This window comes from Chlorocebus sabaeus, chromosome X (genome assembly GCF_047675955.1).
Source record: "Chlorocebus sabaeus isolate Y175 chromosome X, mChlSab1.0.hap1, whole genome shotgun sequence".
Classification (NCBI taxonomy): domain Eukaryota; kingdom Metazoa; phylum Chordata; class Mammalia; order Primates; family Cercopithecidae; genus Chlorocebus; species Chlorocebus sabaeus.
In genome coordinates this window covers 41,677,516-41,700,289 of record NC_132933.1, presented here as the reverse complement: position 1 = coordinate 41,700,289, position 22,774 = coordinate 41,677,516, and the positions used below count along the sequence as shown (strand labels likewise).

Below are 22,774 nucleotides of genomic sequence, written 5' to 3'. Positions count from 1 at the left end.
ACTCCAAGACACATAATTGCCAGATTCACCAAAGTTGAAATGAAGGAAAAAATCTTAAGGGCAGCCAGAGAGAAAGGTCGGGTTACCCACAAAGGGAAGCCCATCAGACTAACAGCAGATCTCTCGGCAGAAACTCTTCAAGCCAGAAGAGAGTGGGGGCCAATATTCAACATTCTTAAAGAAAAGAATTTTAAACCCAGAATTTTATATCCAGCCAAACTAAGTTTCATAAGTGAAGGAGAAATAAAATCCTTTACAGATAAGCAAATGCTTAGAGATTTTGTCACCACTAGGCCTGCCTTACAAGAGACCCTGAAGGAAGCACTAAACATGGAAAGGAACAACCGGTACCAGCCATTGCAAAAACATGCCAAAATGTAAAGACCATCAAGGCTAGGAAGAAACTGCATCAACTAACGAGCAAAATAACCAGTTAATATCATAATGGCAGGATCAAGTTCACACATAACAATCTTAACCTTAAATGTAAATGGACTAAATGCTCCAATTAAAAGACACAGACTGGAAAACTGGATAAAGAGTCAAGACCCATCAGTCTGCTGTATTCAGGAGACCCATCTCACGCGCAGAGACATACATAGGCTCAAAATAAAGGGATGGAGGAAGATTTACCAAGCAAATGGAGAACACAAAAAAGTGGGGGTTGCAATACTAGTCTCTGATAAAACAGACATTAAACCATCAAAGATCAAAAGAGACAAAGAAGGCCATTACATAATGGTAAAGGGATCAATTCAACAGGAAGAGCTAACTATCCGAAATATATATGCACCCAATACAGGAGCACCCAGATTCATAAAGCAAGTCCTTAGAGACTTACAAAGAGACTTAGACTCCCATACAATAATAATGGGAGACTTCAACACTCCACTGTCAACATTAGACAGATCAACGAGACAGAAAGTTAACAAGGATATCCAGGAATTGAACTCATCTCTGCAGCAAGCAGACCTAATAGACATCTATAGAACTCTCCACCCCAAATCAACAGAATATACATTCTTCTCAGCACCACATCGTACTTACTCCAAAATTGACCACGTAATTGGAAGTAAAGCACTCCTCAGCAAATGTACAAGAACAGAAATTATAACAAACTGTCTCTCAGACCACAGTGCAATCAAATTAGAACTCAGGACTAAGAAACTCAATCAAAACCGCTCAACTACATGGAAACTGAACAACCTGCTCCTGAATGACTAGTGGGTACATAACGAAATGAAGGCAGAAATAAAGATGTTCTTTGAAACCAATGAGAACAAAGATACAACATACCAGAATCTCTGGGACACATTTAAAGCAGTGTGTAGAGGGAAATTTATAGCACTAAATGCCCACAAGAGAAAGCAGGAAAGATCTAAAATTGACACTCTAACATCGCAATTAAAAGAACTAGAGAAGCAAGAGCAAATACATTCGAAAGCTAGCAGAAGGCAAGAAATAACTAAGATCAGAGCAGAACTGAAGGAGATAGAGACACAAAAAACCCTCCAAAAAATCAATAAATCCAGGAGTTGGTTTTTTTGAAAAGATCAACAAAATTGACAGACCACTAGCAAGACTAATAAAGAAGAAAAGAGAGAAGAATCAAATCGACGCAATTAAAAATGATAAAGGGGATATCACCACCGACCCCACAGAAATACAAACTACCATCAGAGAATACTATAAACACCTCTACGCAAATAAACTGGAAAATCTAGAAGAAATGGATAATTTCCTGGACACTTACACTCTTCCAAGACTAAACCAGGAAGAAGTTGAATCCCTGAATAGACCAATAGTAGGCTCTGAAATTGAGGCAATAATTAATAGCCTACCAACCAAAAAAAGTCCAGGACCAGATGGATTCACAGCTGAATTCTACCAGAGGTACAAGGAGGAGCTGGTACCATTCCTTCTGAAACTATTCCAATCAATAGAAAAAGAGGGAATCCTCCCTAACTCATTTTATGAGGCCAACATCATCCTGATACCAAAGCCTGGCAGAGACACAACAAAAAAAGAGAATTTTAGACCAATATCCCTGATGAACATCGATGCAAAAATCCTCAATAAAATACTGGCAAACCGGATTCAGCAGCACATCAAAAAGCTTATCCACCATGATCAAGTGGGCTTCATCCCTGGGATGCAAGGCTGGTTCAACATTCGCAAATCAATAAACATAATCCAGCATATAAACAGAACCAAAGACAAGAACCACATCATTATCTCAATAGATGCAGAAAAGGCTTTTGACAAAATTCAACAGCCCTTCATGCTAAAAATGCTCAATAAATTCGGTATTGATGGAACGTACCTCAAAATCATAAGAGCTATTTATGACAAACCCACAGCCAATATCATACTGAATGGGCAAAAACTGGAAAAATTCCCTTTGAAAACTGGCACAAGACAGGGATGCCCTCTCTCACCACTCCTATTCAACATAGTGTTGGAAGTTCTGGCTAGGGCAATCAGGCAAGAGAAAGAAATCAAGGGGATTCAGTTAGGAAAAGAAGAAGTCAAATTGTCCCTGTTTGCAGACGACATGATTGTATATTTAGAAAACCCCATTGTCTCAGCCCAAAATCTCCTTAAGCTGATCAGCAACTTCAGCAAAGTCTCAGGATACAAAATTAATGTGCAAAAATCACAAGCATTCTTATACACCAGTGACAGTCAAACAGAGAGCCAAATCAGGAATGAACTTCCATTCACAATTGCTTCAAAGAGAATAAAATACCTAGGAATCCAACTTACAAGGGATGTAAAGGACCTCTTCAAGGAGAACTACAAACCACTGCTCAGTGAAATCACAGAGGACACAAACAAATGGAAGAACATACCATGCTCATGGATAGGAAGAATCAATATCGTGAAAATGGCCATACTGCCCAAGGTAATTTATAGATTCAATGCCATCCCCATCAAGCTACCAATGAGCTTCTTCACAGAATTGGAAAAAACTGCTTTAAAGTTCATATGGAACCAAAAAAGAGCCCGCATCTCCAAGACAATCCTAAGTCAAAAGAACAAAGCTGGAGGCATCACACTACCTGACTTCAAACTACACTACAAGGCTACAGTAACCAAAACAGCATGGTACTGGTACCAAAAAAGAGATATAGACCAATGGAACAGAACAGAGTCCTCAGAAATAATACCACACATCTACAGCCATCTGATCTTTGACAAACCTGAGAGAAACAAGAAATGGGGAAAGGATTCCCTATTTAATAAATGGTGCTGGGAAAACTGGCTAGCCATAAGTAGAAAGCTGAAACTGGATCCTTTCCTTACTCCTTATACGAAAATTAATTCAAGATGGATTAGAGACTTAAATGTTAGACCTAACACCATAAAAATCCTAGAGGAAAACCTAGGTAGTACCATTCAGGACATAGGCATGGGCAAAGACTTCATGTCTAAAACACCAAAAGCAACGGCAGCAAAAGCCAAAATTGACAAATGGGATCTCATCAAACTAAAGAGCTTCTGCACAGCAAAAGAAACTACCATCAGAGTGAGCAGGCAACCTACAGAATGGGAGAAAATTTTTGCAATCTACTCATCTGACAAAGGGCTAATATCCAGAACCTACAAAGAACTCAAACAAATTTACAAGAAAAAAACAAACAACCCCATCCAAAAGTGGGCAAAGGATATGAACAGACATTTCTCAAAAGAAGACATTCATACAGCCAACAGACACATGAAAAAATGCTCATCATCACTGGCCATCAGAGAAATGCAAATCAAAACCACAATGAGATACCATCTCACACCAGTTAGAATGGCGATCATTCAAAAGTCAGGAAACAACAGGTGCTGGAGAGGATGTGGAGAAATAGGAACACTTTTACACTGTTGGTGGGATTGTAAACTAGTTCAACCATTATGGAAAACAGTATGGCGATTCCTCAAGGATCTAGAACTAGATGTACCATATGACCCAGCCATCCCATTACTGGGTATATACCCAAAGGATTATAAATTATGCTGCTATAAGGACACATGCACACGTATGTTTATTGCAGCACTATTCACAATAGCAAAGACTTGGAATCAACCCAAATGTCCATCAGTGACAGATTGGATTAAGAAAATGTGGCACATATACACCATGGAATACTATGCATCCATAAAAAAGGATGAGTTTGTGTCCTTTGTAGGGACATGGATGCAGCTGGAAACCATCATTCTTAGCAAACTATCACAAGAACAGAAAACCAAACACCGCATGTTCTCACTCATAGGTGGGAACTGAACAATGAGATCACTTGGACTCGGGAAGGGGAACATCACACACCGGGGCCTATCATGGGGAGGGGGGAGGGGGGAGGGATTGCATTGGGAGTTATACCTGATGTAAATGACGAGTTGATGGGTGCAGCACACCAACATGGCACAAGTATACATATGTAGCAAACCTGCACGTTGTGCACATGTACCCTACAACTTGAAGTTTAATAATAATAAATAAATTAAAAAAAAAAAAATGTTGGCTTGACTCTTTTCAAGGAAATCCTTTCCTAATAAATGTACGGGAAGAGAGGGGAGAAGGAGAAAGCTATGGTATCCAATGATGGGTTCTATCTGATAAGGAATTGGATTTGGCTTGACTATCATTGGCTGGCTGGGGACCCCTATCATCTGGGTGGTTTGACTACTCTAGGGAAGGCGATCTGAAAAAGAGTTGGAGTTCAGCACTGAGAGTGTGGCACCAGTATCTATCCATGCCTGGACCAATTTGTTATTTATTTGAAACCAACCTTCTTCAGCTGGTTCACAGAAGGAATAAGATTGCCCTTATCTCCCTGAAGCACCCCAATCTTGTAATGAAGAAAAATCTTGCATTTTTCTTAGCTTTATCTGGGTTCTTCTGAAGCCATCATTTGTATTTTTCATAACCTCTTTTGTAGTGATAAAGGCCCTTGTGAAAGAAATAGATCCTGTTTCCCAGAATCTTGAGAACATTTTGGTTCCGTGATTGTTTTTTAAATTGCTGAATATGTAGGGCCATGAACGTGGTGGCCTTTTCCTGATAATCAAGTGTCTTATTTATTCTTCCTTTGTCTCTTTACAAAGTCTTAGAGAGATAGTTTGCCAAGGAGGCAATTTTGTGGGATTTCTTAAAGGTCCAATTGAGGTTATATTGTTTGACTAAGGCATTAAGAGTTCAGTTAAGCTCTGAAAGAAAACTGGAATCAAAAAGATTAATGGTATCCTCTGTTAAGTCCTTGATACCAGAATTTTGCTGGAAAGATTTTTATTTTTATTCTTATTTTTTCAGACAGAGTGTTGCTCTGTTGCCCAGGCTGGAGTGCAGTGGTGCCATCTCAGCTCACTGCTACCTCTGCCTCCTGGGCTCAAGTGATTCTCGTGCCTCAGCCTCCTGAGTAGCTGGGACTACAGATATGCACCACCATGCCCAGCTAATTTTTGTATTTTTAGTAGAGATAGGGTTTCGCCATGTTGGCCAGGCTGGTCTCGAACTCCTGTCCTCAAGTGGTCATCCTGCCTCAGCCTCCCAAAGTGCTGGGATTACAGGCATGAGCCACCGCGCCCAGCTTGGAAAGCTTTTTTGAACCAGTCAAAATAATCTAAGACAGACTCATCTTTTATTTGAGTGACTCGTTCAATGGCTTTCCAATTAATTTGCCAGAGGAAAAGCACTGGAATGACCTTCAACAAATCACAGGTTATTTTCTTTGCTTTTGTTACGGCCATGTCCCTTTTGAAATGGAAGTCCTCTAGAGGTTTTATCCATTTAGTTAGGCATATACATGTTTGAACTACAACAATGACCCCTAGCATGTGAATTAATTGATAGATTTTGGTGAGTCTGTGCTAGTACGCACTTATGATGAAACCAAAGTGGCATTCAAATTCAAGGAAGTCAGTTTTAGGACAATCGCCAAGAGTTCAGATTTAGACTAAGGAATGTAAGATATGGTCTAACCTCCCTCTGCATTTTCACTTATTTTAAATGGGGCAATAAGAGGAGTTGAGGGGTTACGGGTAGTGTGCCTGGGATAGACAGTGAGGAGAAAAAAGGAAGTTCAGAAAGTGAAGAAGGTAGTGGCAGAGGAGAATAAAGTAGAGGTAGTGCAGAGGGAGTGAAAGGAAGAGGAACAAAGGGTTTGAGTCCTTCTTGGGAATATAATCTGGGTTAGGAGGATTTTCAAGTTTTTGGAGGCACTAACTGAGTTCAGAATTAGTTTCTCTCAAGAAGGCAATCTGAAACTCCTGATTGCATTTGGAGTTTTCATAGTATCTATTAAAGAAAGCCTTGTATTGTCTTTGAGAGACCTAGATTCCTCTGTTCTAACTGCATGCATAAATAAATTTGATTAGGAATACAGAAAGTTCCCCAAGTTAGTCAAAAGAGTTTTAAATCACCCTGGGTTAATTTTATCCAGAGCCTTAAATAGGCACAAGAATTTTCTCCACAGGTTTTAAATATAAAATTCATTGGTGCACCATCAGGTGGCTGGTTGGAGACCATTACCTTAGAACATGGGTTACCCACAGCACTGTGACAAAGGCATCCCTTTGAGTGCAACAGAAGCATGAGTGTCCCCACAAAACTTGCAATGTGAGCATACTCTACCAAGCACAAGTACATTGCAAAATGCAAAAGTACTCCACAAAGTGTGAGTGTACCCCATAGGGCCCATAGAGCCAGGTGAATGTGCTCCTTGGAGAAAACAAAGTCTCGGAGACCTCAACCTAAAAGCAGGAGATCTGCAGATGGGGAAACATAGCCTCCAATGTAAACTAAGTGTGCTCCAAAGAACAAAGAGTGGGTCTGGCTTAAATAGGGAAAGTTCTCATCCCAGCCCTTAATCAAGTCTGTGTATGCAAATAAAAAACTCAAAAGTAGTCCCCATTAGTTGAAAACAGCTGAGTCCTGATTGGGTAGTTTCCAAGTCCCAACCAGAAGTCTCTGCTGGATGTCACTTTCAGAAAGGCGGCTGGCGAGTTTTCCTGCCATTGTGCATGTTACTCTTCAAAAGGACAACTGCCTAAGCTTCAAGATTTAAAGGAAACACCCTGTAGAAATAAGCCCAAGGGTCTTCTCAGGCTATGTTCTAGGCCCAATTTACCTCCAATCCTTTTTCTCCTTGAAATAATTTCTTCTCACAGCCTGTCTTCTGTATATATCCAGGCAGGGCAAAGCACAAACATAAGCTAAGGTGATATTTTAAATAGGGAATACACAAAACATTAGAAGGAGATAGAGTGAGCAATTATCTTAACAATGGTATGATGGTAGGAGAAAAAAGGAGAGTTTTGAGAAATAACCTCTCCTATACATGCCTACCTAAGTGTAAGTTATCTGTGGTACTTTATTGTGCTAATGTGTAATTTTACATTTAAATGGTTCAGTGGAATAATTCAATAGATCGTAGATCAAGGCTTCAGGCTTTATCACCTCTATTTTACAAGTCATGCTTGCTAATGGAGGTTAACTGCTTGCAGCTTCCAGGGGATCCTGGAGGGCCCTGGTTTTCTGAGAACCACAGTTCGTAAAGAGCCCAAGTTCCAGTGATTTTTTTTTTTTTTTTTTTTTGAGACGGAATCTTGCTCTGTTGCCCAGGCTAGAGTGCAGTGGCACAATCTTGGCTGACTGCAACCTCCACCTCCCAAGTACAAGCAATTCTCCTGCCTCAGCCTCCCAAGTAGCTGGGATTACAGGCGCTCACCAGCGTGCCTGGCTAATTTTTGTATTTTTAGTAGAGACAGGGTTTCACCATGTTGGCCAGGCTGGTCTCGAACTCCTGACCTTGTGATCCACCCGCTTCAGCCTCCCAAAGTGCTGTGATTACAAGTGTGAGTCACTGCACCCAGCCAGTTAGAGTGATTTTCTAAAAGCCACTTTTGATGCACCTGTAGTCCCAGCTACTTGGGAAGCGGAGGCGGAGACGGGAGTGATCTCAGACCAAACTGAGGGTGGGCCTACTATTTTTCGTGACTCAATAACAAGATGCAAACAAACTGGGGAGGAAGAGAGTTTTTTATTTCTGTAACTGTTTACAGGGAGAAGGCCTGGAAATTATCACCAGATCAACTCAAAATCACGATGATTTCCAGAGCTTATATACCTTCTAAGCTATATGTCTATATGTAAGTGTGCATTCATCTAAAGACATAAGTGATTAACTTCTTAAAATCTATAAATAAGGTCTGAATCTTGAAGACCTTCCTCTGGAACCTCAGTAAATTTACTTAATCTAAATGGGTCCGCCAAGGTGCAGTGGCTCATGCCTGTAATCCCAGCACTTTGGGAGGCCGAGGCGGGCAGATCACGAGGTCAGGAGTTCGAGACCATCCTGGCTAACACAATGAAACCCCGTCGCTACTAAAAATACAACAAATTAGCTGAGCGTGGTGGTGGGCGCCTGTATTCCCAGCTACTCCAGAGGCTGAGGCAGGAGAATGGCGTGAACCCAGGAGGTGGAGCTTGCAGTGAGCCGTGATCATGCCACTGTACTCCAGTCTGGGTGAGAGAGCGAGACTCCATCTCAAACAAAACAAAACAAAACAAAACAAAAAAAACTAAATGAGTTCAGGTGCTGTCGTGATTACCCTTATCTTGCCTCCTGCTAAATCACAGAGGTTTGGAGAGTTCCTTCCACTCCCAACAAACTTGTTTGTGGAGCCCTGGGGGAGTTTCTTCAGACATACAATAAAACTTGTTTAATCCTGAATGGGTCAATAATTCCTTTGTTATTTTGTCATGTTTTAAGGTCCAGGAAAGGCCTAGGCAAAACTCTTGGTGGGCTTTAGTTACATTCCAGCCTTTGTATAAGGGCACTGACTTTTTTTTAGCTTTTAATACTAACTTCACCACTCAGTACTGAAACAGTTGTTATGGAGGCCTTCGTTAGTGAGACATGGCCTGCCATAGGAGGACTGCTTGAGCCCAGGAGTTAGAATAAAGCCTGGGCAACAGAGCAAGACCCCATACCTTATAAGATGCCTTTTATTTTTAGTTTTTTAAAAATTTTTTCGAGACGGGGTCTCAGTGTCGTCCAGGCTGCAGTGCAGTGGTGTGATCATGGCTCACTGCAGCCTCAGTTTTCTGACTAGCTAGGACCACAGGTGGGTGCTCCCACCCCCGGCTAATTACATTTTTTTGTTTGTTTGAGACAGGGTCTCATTCTGTGTCACCCAGGCTGGAGTGCAATGGCAGGATCTTGGACTCACTGCAACCTCTGCCTCCTGGGCTCAAGCAATTCTCCTGCCTCAGCCTCCTGAGTAGCTGGGATTACATGCACCTGCCACCATGCCTGGCTAATTTTTGTATTTTTAGGAGAGACAGGGTTTCACCATGTTGCCCAGGCTGGTCTGGAACTCCTGACCTCAAGTAATATACCTGCCTTGGCCTTCCAAAATGCTGGGATTACATACTTGACCATTGGCACCTGGCCTAAAAAATAATATTTTTAAGAGACAAGGGTTTTGCTATGTTGCCCAGGCCAGTCTTAAACTCCTGGGCTCAAGCGATTCTTCCCAGTAGCTTGGGATTACAGCCACTGTACCTGGCAAGGCACTTTTAATTCTCATATTCCCTTAGCCAACTCGAAGTAAAACCATCTCTTAAATGTATCTCGACAAAACTTGGCAGCAAACAAAAAAATCTCAAACTTGTCTGTCATTAAAAGATTGTGGTACCCACGCAATGACACCAACACAATACTTAGGTTATGGTGTTTTTTTACCCACCAGTTTTGAAAAAGTTAATTACAGTTGGCAATTCCCCATTCCCTTATAGTGAGGGGTCTCAGGAGCTGGCTCCTACACATAAAGGTGCTTAGAAGAGTGGCTGGCACCTAGGCCACCAATAGACTTTTGCCCCACCCAACCGGTGACACAGCCCGGGGCCCCTCCGCCCCCTGGCGGCCATTACGGATTTCCGCCTCCCTCACAGAAGGCAGTCGCTGCAACGTGCGTGGCCTCAGTTGCGTCACATCCGGCCCTTGCGATCAGGGCTTGAGGAACCCGCGCCATGAAGTGCGTGTTTGTTACCGTAGGGACTACCAGCTTTGACGACCTCATTGCGTGTGTGTCGGCGCCCGACAGTCTGCAAGTGAGTGAGGGAGGCGAGCAGGCGGCGGCTTGGCTCGCCACCCGCCGTCTCCGGCCTTACTAAGCCAGCCGCGGTAGCCTTGCCTGACCGTCACGCTCGGAAAGAAACCCCCGCAACTCTACCACAGGTGCCGCTGCCCCTTAGCTGGCTCCTGCCTATGCCCGGCGGGGCCCTTCGGCTACCCGGCTACTCGGGGTCGCATGTTTCCTCTTCCCATTACCCAGGCCGTTCCTTTCCCTCATTTCTTCGGCTCCTTTCCCGGGCTTCCCCCGCGCTGTATTCTCCGCCTCCGCGTCCTCCGCCCCTCCTTCCAACGGCTCCGCCCCTCCGAGCCCGGGTTTTCCACCGGGCTAGGCAGTTTCTCCTCAGCCCCCCTGTGGACCGCGCGTCGGCGCCGGCGTCTCAGTCAGCCGAGCTCGCCTCAGAGCCCGGCTCCTTCCCCTCAGCGCTTGACCGGAGCCCGCGCGGTTCCCCTCAGCGCGCGTCGTCCCCTCAGGGCTCCCGGTTCTCGCAGTTCAGCAAGGGAGGCAGAACGGGTAGTCCCTGGGTTCCCCCCGAGTTTACGACTCCTTTTTCCAAAGTCTTTTCCTGCTGTGGCTTTCGCGGGACTCTGCGAGCTGGGTCGCTTAGATTCATGAGTGCTCGGGAGGTTCCTCGTCGGGCCCCGGACCGGAGAATACGTTAGTTTTGAAAACTAAGTGAAATTGGCCACAGGTAGGCTCTTTGGCGGCCGTGCTCCGGTCTTAACGTCAAACTTTAGTAGTGGTGGTGGTTCCTGCTCTGTTTTACATAGCCAGTTTAAAAGGCCCTCGTGTTCTGATTTCCTCTTTCAGAAAATCGAGAGCCTTGGTTACAACCGACTTATCCTGCAAATTGGTAGAGGAACGGTGGTACCTGAACCCTTCAGTACTGAGTCGTTTACTCTGGATGTTTACAGGTACAAGGATTCCTTGAAAGAAGACATCCATAAAGCAGATCTTGTTATTAGTCACGCAGGTAAAGGTGCCTTAGAATCTCAGGGTTGGGTCTTTTAATTTTTTTTTTTTTTTTTTTAAGTTTTGGGGTATTCTGGGGCACATATGCAGGATGTGCGGGTTTGTTAACAAAGGTAAACATGTACCGTGCATCATCTAGGTATTAAGCCCAGCATCCATTAGCTTTTTATCCTGATGCTCTCCCTCCAATAAGGAACTGACACTTGAACCTTTTCGAGGTAAAATAAAATCGCTAGCTGAACTCACTGTAGCCCTTTTTGAATACACAACTTATTTGAATATGATAATTGAGAACTTTATTGGTGAGAACTTAGTATTTTGGGGTGAGAGAAGAATGGGAAATTAATCACTGTAGCCCATCTTTACAATAAAAAACCCTAAACACTGAGGGGCAAAATAATTTACCCGGTGAAGTGTAATAAATTGTCAACTTGACATTAGTAGTTGGGGTTAGCTAAAGGAGTGTTCTGCCTGCTGATTGGTTGGATTGGTCATGGAGTAAGTGGAATTGTAAGATTGTTTACACTTCTGTTGAATGTGAGTGAAATGAATCCAGTCAAAAATAGTAACAGCTACATACTGAGTAAATTGTTTCCTCTTCAGAGGACCGCCCTGATAGACTACTTAATTAGACTTCTAGTGCATTCAGAAGAACTGCTTTTGGGGAGCAATGCAGTTTTGACTTGTTAAAGAAGGTTTATTTTTATTTATTTATTTAAGTCTAGTTTGAGGAGAGAAAAGTCTTTAGAAATAGACATTACCAAAAGATTGGTGCTTAAAAAATGTATCTCCTAGGAGGTAACAGCCTTTGGCACTGCTCTGAGTGCTTTGTGTATATTAACTTTACTCTTTTAAACAATCCTGTGAACTAAGTACTGTTAGTATCTCCATTTTACACGAGGAAACTGAGACACAAGAGTGGTTAAGTAATTTGTCCAGCCAGGAAGTGGTGGACAGATAACAATCTGGTGCTGGAGTTTATGTTCTTTTTTTCTTTTCTTTTCCTTTTTTTTTTTTTGGAGACAGAGTTTCGCTCTGTTGCCCAGGCTGGAGTGCAATGGCGCTATCTCGCCTCACTGCAACCTCCGCCTCCCAGGTTCAAGCGATTCTCCTGTCTCAGCCTCTGGAGTAGCTGGGATTACAGGCGCACACTACCACGCCCGGCTAATTTTTTTTTTTTTTTTTTGTATTTATTAGAGACGGGGTTTCACCGTGTTGCCCAGGCTCGTCTCAAACTCCTGAGCTCGGGCGATCCACCCGCCTTGGCCTCCCAAAATGCTAGGATTACAGGCATGAACCACTGTGCCCCTCCGGAGTTAATGTTCTTAACTAACCACGCTAGCGTAAGATACCCAAAAAGGATTTATCTATTCACGTATCAATCTCTTTGCTCTCATTTAAAATAGCTAGATGATTTTACATTTCAAAATTTAATTGATCGTAATATTGTATATTTGCATATTTATGGAAATCCATTCTTGACTGTTTCTGGGATAGCACTTCACATGTAAACCCATACAAAGTGGTCAAGGTTTTTCGTTATTGATGCCTGCCTGTCTCTGTTGTAGGCTTGCTTTTCTACCTGGGGTTGAATAGAAATGAAATATAATTTCACATACAGTATGTGAAACCTCGATCTTATCTGGATTGAAGGCCATGCCCAAAGCATACTCCAGATGGCCCAACGTACAATGGTTTCACTTAGAGTTTTTCAACTTTATGGTGGTGTGAAAGCAATACACATACGCATTCAGTAGAAACTGCTCTGCAAGTACCCATACAACCATTCTGTTTTACACTTGCAGTATTCAATAAATGGAATGAGATATTCAACACTTTATCATAAAATAGGTTTTGTGTTAGATGATTTTGCCCAACCGCAGGCTAATATAAGTGTGTTCTGAGCACGTTTAAGGTAGGCTAGGCTAAGCTATCATGTGTGGTGGGTTAGGTGTATTAAATGCATTTTCTACTTAGAATATTTTCAACCGCTTTTTTTTTTTTTCCTTTTGTGGGTTCTCTGTCACCCAGGATGGGGTGCAGTGGTGCAATCATAGCTCACTGCAAGCTCCAACTCTTGGGCTCAAGCAGTCCTCCTGCCTCAGGCTCCCCAGTAGCTGGGACCACAGCCACCATGCCTTATTAATTATTTTTCTTTTTCTTTTTCTTTTTTAGTAGAGACAGGGTCTCTCTATGTTGCTGAGAGTGGTCTTGAACTCCTGGGCTCAAGCGATCCTCCCACCTCGGCCTCTCAAAGCGTTGGGATTGTAGGCATAAGCCACTGCACCCAGCCTGTTTTCAACTTATGATGCGGTTGTACCCCATTATAAGTCGAGGGTCATTGGTACTAGAGAGCAAGTAGCATAGCACTGAATCATAGGCCATAATGTCATCATCAGTGATAAAATAATGTATTTTTCAAATAAAGTTTCTAACACTTTTTATTAGGGAGCAACTGATAACTATACTCTTGTCATTTTGAATGTATAATTGAAAGACCTAGCTTGTAGTTCTGTCAACTTAAGTTTTTTAACTTTTGAGTTCTAGCTATAAAACTTCGTGGGGACCTTAACTTATTTTAAATTGTGTTAAACAAATTTAATTTATATTTGTAGGTGCAGGAAGCTGTTTGGAGGCTCTGGAAAAAGGAAAGCCACTCGTAGTGGTCATAAACGAAAAGTTGATGAACAATCATCAGCTGGAACTGGCAAAACAGCTACACAAAGAGGGTCATCTCTTTTATTGTACCTGCAGGTATACTACAGACTGATTATTTTTGATCTTTTGCTTTAATTCGTCCCTTGCTGTTCCTGTTATCCACCTACCTAACTCATCTGTCTCTTCTGCCTCTTACCTTCTCCCACTTACCAAACTTTTTGATTTTCTCAGCTCTAAAACACTCCCATTTGTTTGTCTCCCGCTTTGCAGTCTCTGTGTTGTATTTCTATGTGTATCTGTGGCTGTTTCTTTGTATATGTGAATATCTGAGAGAGAGAGTGTGTGTGTGTTTAGACGTGCGTGTCTCTGAGACACTAATTTTGGAGTTCTAAATTTTGAGTTCATTATTTAGATTTTCATTATTCAAGGAAGACATTTGCTTATTTTAGTTAAAAGTTTTGCCTATAGTGAATCCACTAGAATCCGTAAATTATGTTTACTCTTTCATTTAATCAGTTACACCGAATATATAAAAGGCACTGTTTTAGGTGCTGTGGATACAGTAGTAAACATGAGATAAAGTCCCTGTTCTCATGGTGCTTACATTCTGGTCGTGGAAAATTGATAGTAAACAAGTTCACAAATAAATGATCAAGGTATTTTACATGGTGAAATGTACTATGAAGAAAGTAAGACAGGGTGATGGGGTAACTGGGGTGAAGACTGATTAGAATTGTCAGAGAAGGCTTGGCAGAGTACCTAACATTTTGATCTTAGACTCGAAATACAAGGAAGAGCCAATCATATGAAGATTTAGAGGCAGAAGGAACAGCAAGTGCAAAAGCCTAGGTAAGGAATGAACTTGAAGCTTGGTGTGCTTGAGGAACAGAAGGAAGATTAGTGTTGCCAGAGCATAGTGAGCAATATAGCAATATAATAGAAGATGAAGCTGGGTGGGGGTAGCTTATGTAAGAGTTCTGATTTTATTAATGTTTATTGAGAAGCCATTGAAGTATTTTAAGCAGAGAAATTATGGTAAGGAGTATTATTTTCTACAAGTATATTAGAATTCAACAGGAACTGATCATCGTAATAGAAGGATGAAGAAAATTGCTTGTTTGTTTTCTATTAGTTCTTCTTTGAGACACTAGAAGCTTGCCAAAGGGCCAGGTCAGTAATTCCCAATTGTTTGACTTTAAAACCTATCCTAGTTTGATGTTTCAAGAAGTAAATGCCTCATAGAATTACTATATATGTGTGTATATATATGTTTATTTACGTTATAGTAAAATGAAATTAATTTTAAAATAAAAAACCTGAGAAGAAACTGGCTAGAGCATAAGCTTTTCTTTTAGTTTTACTGCTTCTGTCTCTTAGGCACTCAGTAAATACTTATTCATTCATTAAATATTTATTGAGTACCTTCTGTGTGCCAGGCATTGTTCTAGGCACTTGATATACATCAGTGAACAAAACAGACAAAGACTCCTGTTCTTATTGAGAGGAGGCAGATTCATTGATTATTTCAGGAGTAAAATTGTTGGTGTCATTATCACTATAATGTTGGAGAAGAGGGAATGTCAGGGTAGCTGTGTAATATAGAAGCCAGTCTTGAACTATTTAGTGAGTCAGGAGAGAAGCTAGATTAAAGAGGAATAAACTTATCTTCCTAACTGATTTATGCAAGTCAATTTTTTCCAGATACTTTTAATTAGTATTTTCATTCTAAATGTTAAATCAGCTTTGATTTTATGTTAGCACATTAAAAGGAAAACATTGATTTCATAAACATATCCTGATTTTTTACTCATGCTGAAAAGGAAGGAAACTGTACAAGTCTCCAATTTCTTTTATTTTTTTTTTTACAGTTTTAAATGGCTTTTTTTCTATATTAATTTCAAGAAAGTCACATAAAAGTAGTAAGCAGTAAGTCAATAATTGGTTATATTTTCTTTTCTTTTCCTTTTTTTTTTTGAATTTCGCTCTTGTTGCCCAGGCTGGAGTGCAATGGTGCAATCTCGGCTCACCGCAACCTCCACCTCCCGCCTTCAGGCGATTCTCCTGAGTAGCCAGGATTACAGGCATGCGCCACCATGCCCGGCCTAATTTTGTATTTTTAGTAGAGATGGGGTTTATCTGTTGGTCAGGCTGATCTCAAACTCCTGACCTTAGGTGATCTGCCTGCCTCGGCCTCCCAAAGTGCTGGGATTACAGGCGTGAGCCACCGCGTCCAGCCAGTAATTGGTTATATTTTCATTTTGGGTAAATCATTTATTTTCCCCAAATCTAGGCTGGGGGGTGGTATGTATGTTCTAATTTAAGCGATTGGTTTAAATAAATTTCTGAAGTAATAGTTCTATGTTTAAAAGCTTATTTCTAGCATACATGGTGGTGTGGTATATTGTTTAATTATATATGAAGTCATGATAGTAAATTACTGGCAAAGATTATTTCACAATCTTCATGTGTGGTCTAGTAGTTTCCCCAGCTTATTATCTTGTCTAGCAGCTATTACTTTTGGTTTCAATTTTTAAATTCTGTTTTCATGAATGAATTGTGCTTCAGTTTAAATATGCCCAGTCCTGAGAAGTATTACAAAGCCATGTGAAGACATTTTTCATGAAATATCATTTCTGAAATAGTTGACATAGGAGATAAGGTATCTGCTGAATTTATATTGACATTTTATAGTACTCTTTGTATTGCTTTAATAATCCTAGTATGTATACTTATAATATTAAAATATATACAAATTCACATGTGCAGTTTTTAGAAGTACCACTATATTCTTGGAAGTTAGATTCAGTCATCAGTGGGCAGCAGATAAAGTATGGAATTTTCTCCCATGTTGCCTAATATTTTTCTTCTTTTGTTTTAGCACGCTTCCTGGGCTGTTACAGTCAATGGACTTATCAACACTGAAATGTTATCCTCCTGGCCAGCCAGAAAAATTTTCTGCATTTTTGGATAAAGTTGTTGGATTACAAAAATAAACACTAAACTCTCAACACTTTAAAAGCAACCCCCAAATTCAACCCATGGAATGTGATTAAATCAAATTAAATACGTAATATATATATTTACAAAATAATATAATTAATAAACTTCCTACATCTATAGAATGTATAGGAAATTTTATGGTGTGCACATTTGCATTGGGTCCAAATCCTAATTGCAGTTTAGTACACTTTCTAGATTTTTTCTAATCTTCAGTATGTAGTGAGCATTCACGGATTTTCTCCTAGAATCTCAAGTGGAATTGGAATCATGAAAATGAATGAGATTTGAAAACTTTCACAAAGATTATAAATGTAGTTTGATGTTCCTTAGAATAAAAAAATGAAACAGTAACTTAAAAAAAATTTTACATAAGAGTCAGCATCTTTAGCTTTATAATCTAAGGAACCAAATTTAAAAAATGATGGATTACGCTCTGTGAAATGAAAAGACTATCAAATTAGTTGATCTCTTATACTTGGAAAAGCTACTTTTTTCCTAAAGAACACAGTGGAGTGGATATGTTCACTTTTTTCCCCTAAAACATATATACAAAGTGTTAAAAGAATCGTGCCTAATGTCAAAACTTTACTGGTTTGAGAAGAACAATCAAAAAGGATTTATACCAATAGGACTTACTATTGTTTTTTAAGGATCCCCTCTCACAGTGGTAATGAAACATTAACTGTAACAAATTTATAATTTGTGTGCTTATGAAATTAGTTTTATGAATGAACAATAAACTGATGCATATAATGGCTTAAATATATGGTTTTAAAATTGACTTAACTTGAGCAAGATACATTATGAAGTTCTTTGATTAGAGTGTGTGGTCTCAAGACCTTTACAATAGATTATCCTTAAGTGTCCATAGCTCTCTGGTACAGTGTTTAGATATAGTTTATCTATCAAAATAGAACATTCACTATAAAGACCTCCCTTCCATTCCAGTCATATTATCCCAAAATGCTAAATGTTCCAAACATTTTATTTGGAATGCATTTTATGTTTTTATAGGTTTATTTTTCTGATTGTGTTTTATTTAGGCTAATATTTAAAAAATGCTTACTAGTGGTAGAAGGTGGTGACAAAGAAATACTCTGGGTAGCAGGAGGAAGCCAACTTGGATTAAAATTTTGCTGAGAATAATCTAAAAAGTGAGTAATCTGGTTGAGAATTCACGGCACCATAATCATAATTGCATATCGGTGTTATACTAATGTTTTAGGAAAGGTCCTATTCAAATCCAGGGAGAGAATCTTTAGTGTTTTCTGGGCCCTCATAAATATGTTTTTCTCATTTGAGAAAATTGCGACTGAAAGTTTATGTTGGTCACTTAGTTTATAGTTTATGATGAAGAATTAAAGAGAAACAAATGAAAGGCAAGGTCTACTCAAATATCAGACAACTAAAAGCCTATACAGCCCCTAAATCCTTTGCTATCTACTTTCCCAGAATAATGCATAACCTAAATTCCATTATTTCATTTAGCAGAGGCTTAAGCCATTGTTGTCAATTGTGTGCAGTATCATCTCTGACTACGCTTTTGTGGAATTTTGTGTCAATTTTGGATTTTTAAGTCAAAGGAGACTTTAGAATCATTTTGATTTGGCAGGGATTCTTGAAATTATTTAGTCCAATTCCATCATATTCAGATTTTACCATTTGCTTAAAGTAATACCTTTTGGCAGAACTGCCCCTAGGAGCAGCTCCTTGATTCCCAGTCCCCTGCTCTTTCTACGATATATAATATATGTTGTAAGCTTTTTGTTTCTTTATAGTGGTTTGCCTAGTATTCATTTTAGTTACTTGAATCCCTTGCAAGGTAGGTTTTGTTTGTTTATGAAAGTTATTTAGTAGGAATTTCACACTTAACTGGGTTTTCCTTTGGCGTATGACAACCTTACCTAGGACTTAGAAATCTGTGATTTCTGAGTTTTTGGAATTTAGGAAAATGCTCTGGGTAGGATTGATAGTAGATTGAATAAATTAAGACTTTAAGACATAATTGTAGACTTTGGAGTTGGGAGATAATCTAAAGAATATTTTAAACCACCAGTTTTACAGATGAGGAAACATGCTAAATCACCACATTTACATCTTATTAGTCCTTATTAAAGAATGGTAACCAAAAGTCTGTTTGAAATGTTTGCTCAATTTGTTTGGTTTCATTACATGATAGAGCTGCAGGTTCTTGATATTAATGAGTAAGAGGAATGCAATTTATTTAGCAGTTTTCTGTTACAGATACTGAAATTTTCAGGGACAAGGAAATAGAGAGTTCAGTATTGGAAAATTTGCACCATGGATAGATTAAGAGGTAGACAGTTAATAGAACATTTATGGGTTGGAGTAGATGAAAAGAGATGTGATGTTATGGGATGACCTTGGAAATTAAGGATTTTAGATGTTTATAATTTGGGAGGAAAGAAAGCCTGAAGGATTTGTTGGTAAGATAGTATAACCAATGAATTTGACATAGGGTTCTGGAACATTTAAAAGTAGTCATTATCTGCAAGTACCGTCAAGTATCTGATTTTGGACACCTTAGACCTCTACTTTTTTAGTAGAGACGGGGTTTCACTGTGTTGCCCAGGCTGGTCGCGAACTCCTGAGCTCAGGCAATCTGCCCACCTTGGCCTCCCAAAGTGCTGGGATTACAGGCGTGAGCCACTGCGCCTGCCTGTACTTTGTATTCTTTTAAAGGCAAGTCATATATAGGCACAAAAAAGACAATACAAAAGGATTGTTTGCCACTTTAATATTTAGTTTGAGGAGTTTTCCAAGACTAAAGTAGGTAAAGACTAGCAGTAATATAAATATTCTTCCTGACCTTTTATTATGGTATAAGCACGTAATTCCTCTGATTTGTTCATAATGTAAAATTTGTGGAGATGACCAAAACCCTGCATATAGTCTGAGAAATAACACATATGGACAGATTATTTGAAATTAATTTTTGGGAAAGATTTGGAAAGGGTCATGATAGCCATGTGGTGATCAATTTTCTGCTGTACATGTAATACCATTTATTTATTTATTTATTTATTTATTTAGAGACCAAGTCTCGCTCTGTCACCCAGGGTGGAGTGCAATGGCGTGATCTCGGCTCACTACAACCTCTACCTCCCAGGTTCAAGTGATTCTCCTGCCTTCGCCTCCCTAGTAGTTGGGATTACAGGCATGTGCCACCACGCTGGGCTAATTTTTGTCATTTTAGTAGAGACTGGGTTTCACCATGTTGGCCAGGCTGGTCTCGAACTCCTGACCTCAGCTAATCCTCCCGTCTCAGCCTCCAAAAGTGCTGGGATTACAGGTGTGAGCTACCGCACCTGACCGTAATACCATATTTTTATTGGGGAGTGGGGAGTGAAAAATAATTTTGGTTAACACTTAGTGCTTTCCGTGTATCAGGTACTGTTCGGAGCACTTTATGCGTATATACTCATTTAATCTTTAAATAATCCTATGTCATTCTACAAATGACATAATGTGAAAAAAGTTGTATTCCATGTTAGGGTCCAAGAGATGTTGTGGAAATTGTAATTTGAACACAGAATTCCAGTATACTTCCATCCTTTATGGGGACAGTAGGAGAGAATATTTGAAATCAGAGGGTTTTCCTAAGAAATTTGGATTGTATGCTAGCCATAGGTGTATAACCTTTTTGAATTTTTACATTGTTACTTAAAAAACCACAGTGATGGCTACTCGTAGAATCCATGTGGAGAAACTCTTCCAATTGGTTTACCTGATTGAAAGTTATTCACAAATCTTTTTCTTTTTTCTTAAATATTTGTATTTTAAAGTTCCATTTTGGTCCTTGCTTTATTTCTTTTCTTGGAATTTTCATCATTCCCACAGCTTCTACTGTTGACTCCTTTATCTGTATCTCCCAACTCTGATTTGGACTCCTAAATGGTATTTCCAATTGCCTTTGGTCCTGTCTGTCTGTTAATTCTGTAAGCACCTCAAACTCAATGTGTGCCCCAAACTGAAATAATGTTTCTTTTCATTCTTCTGAGGTGCTTATCTTTATTAATGGTATCATCATTTAGTCATTCTTCTAGCCTTTAACTCTGTCTCCAACCCCTTATATCTAATTGGTTTCTAGGTACTCACAGCTTTATTTCCTAAGTACCTAAAGCTCATGTATTCATCATTGAGTCTTTTAATATAAATGCATAATGAGAATCTACCTTTTGTATCGGCAGGATCCAAGACATGATTCGTGCTCTGGAGGACCTATGTCTTACTCATTTTTGAGTTCTTTGCCTGAAACACAGTAGGCTTTCCATAAATGATGAAGTCACTTTTGTAACTTAGTACTCTTTTTTGATTACCTTGATTAGGATTAGGTATTGTTCTAGGAAACACTGTCATTTTGCACACATTTATTTCATACTGATTTTGATTTGACAGCAAAGTATCTAGTAAGTCTCTTGTTCAGAAGATGTGACCATCATATTGTATGGTAAGTTTGTAGGATCAAGCACATATAAGAATAGCGTCCCAAATATAACAGTGCTGATTCTATGCAATATCTCAATGGTATTTAAGGGTCTGTCAAATAATGGTACCTGTTGGGGATTTGTGGCAAAACATGATGTTAAAAATCAGGTATATAAAAAGCAGTAACTATAGTGTTTTCTAGTAAAAGCTTACATAGAGAGAGGTTTAGGATATTACCAAATGATTTTTTTTTTTTCTTTGAGACAGGGTCTCTCACTCTGTCACCCAGGCTAGAGTGCAGTGGCAGCTCCTCTGCCTCCCCTGGTCAAGTGACCCTCCCACCTCAGCCTCTGGAGTAGCTGGAACCACAGGCATGGGCCACTACACCTGGCTTATTTTTTGTAGAGACGGGGTTTTGCCATGTTGTCCAGGCTGGTCTTGAACTCCTGGGCTCTAGTGATGTGCCCGTCTCAGCTCCCAAAGTGCTGGGATTACAGGCGTGAGCCACTGCGCCCAGTCATCAAATGATATTTAATTACTTATTAAATGGCTAATGGCTAATTCCCTACATTAATGCTCTATGTATTGTATAGTTTTTAATTCTTTTTTTTTTTTTTTGTAGGCGGCTAAACAAAAGGTAGACAAATCTGGCTAGGTTCAAACAGGAATGTAGAATACATGCTGCTATTTTTTTTTTTTTTTTAAATGGAATCTCGCTCTGTTGCCCAGGCCAGAGTGCAGTGGCGTTAGCTCACTGCAACCTCCACTTCCTGGGTTCAAGCTTTTCGCCCTCCTGAGTAGCTGGGATTACAGGTACCTGCCACCACATCCGGCTAATTTTTGTATTTTTAGTAGAGACGGGGTTTTGCCATGTTGGCCAGGCTGGTCTTGAACTCCTGACCTCAAGCGATCCACCCGCCTCAGCCTCCCAAAGTACTGGGATTACAGGCATGAGGCACCTTGCCCGGCCAGAATACATGCGTCTTAATGTTGATACTGAGTCTTGAAAAATATTTTGACAGGCTTTTAATACCGTTATATACTATCTATGTTGGTATTTCTAGATCTTCATTGTCTTATAAATTTTTTACCATATCATGGCCAAAATTACTTATTTTGATTGACACTTGTATCATAGCTTTGGACATGATTTTATTTGATGGCTGCAGTCCTGTTCTCTGAGGCAGTGGTTCTTAAGCTTCTTTCAGCCATGGAACTCTTTAATTTAAAACTATGACTTTTCTTAAAACTATGGCTTTTCTTCTTCTATATATACATGATTTTGCATTGACTTTCAGGAAGTTTGCAGGACCTTGTGGCCCCAGGTTAAGAATCCGTAGGCTGAGGCAACTTCGTTAACTTCATTTCTTGGTCATTGTTCATTATTATTTTGGTGTTAACTCCTAGACTCATTTGTAATTAAACCCTTTTGATTAATTACGTTTAAATTTAGTAATTCCCAGTTATAATGTAACACAAATTCAATACTTTTTTCGTTAAGTTTAAAGCATACCAGCCAATACATTTTTGAAACTAACCTTAATATTCTAATGCTATTAACTCAGTGTCT

General features: G+C 39.8%; 1 protein-coding gene across 23 annotated transcripts in view; it reads left to right on the top strand.

Annotated features, from left to right (window-relative positions):
* The first annotated feature begins 9,921 nt into the window (after window positions 1-9,921).
* The window catches only part of ALG13 (ALG13 UDP-N-acetylglucosaminyltransferase subunit), an 82,110-nt gene continuing 69,257 nt past the window's right edge, over window positions 9,922-22,774 (top strand). For 2 of the 23 annotated variants that reach the window (XM_037989055.2, XM_007992600.3), the window contains exons 1-3: window positions 9,940-10,102; window positions 10,936-11,039; window positions 13,713-13,851. In XM_037989055.2, coding sequence (XP_037844983.1) covers window positions 10,022-10,102; window positions 10,936-11,039; window positions 13,713-13,851 — 324 coding nt within the window. In that variant the 5' untranslated portion in view covers window positions 9,940-10,021. The other 21 variants (XM_007992593.3, XM_007992591.3, XM_007992601.3 and 18 more) reach the window with 20 other exon arrangements.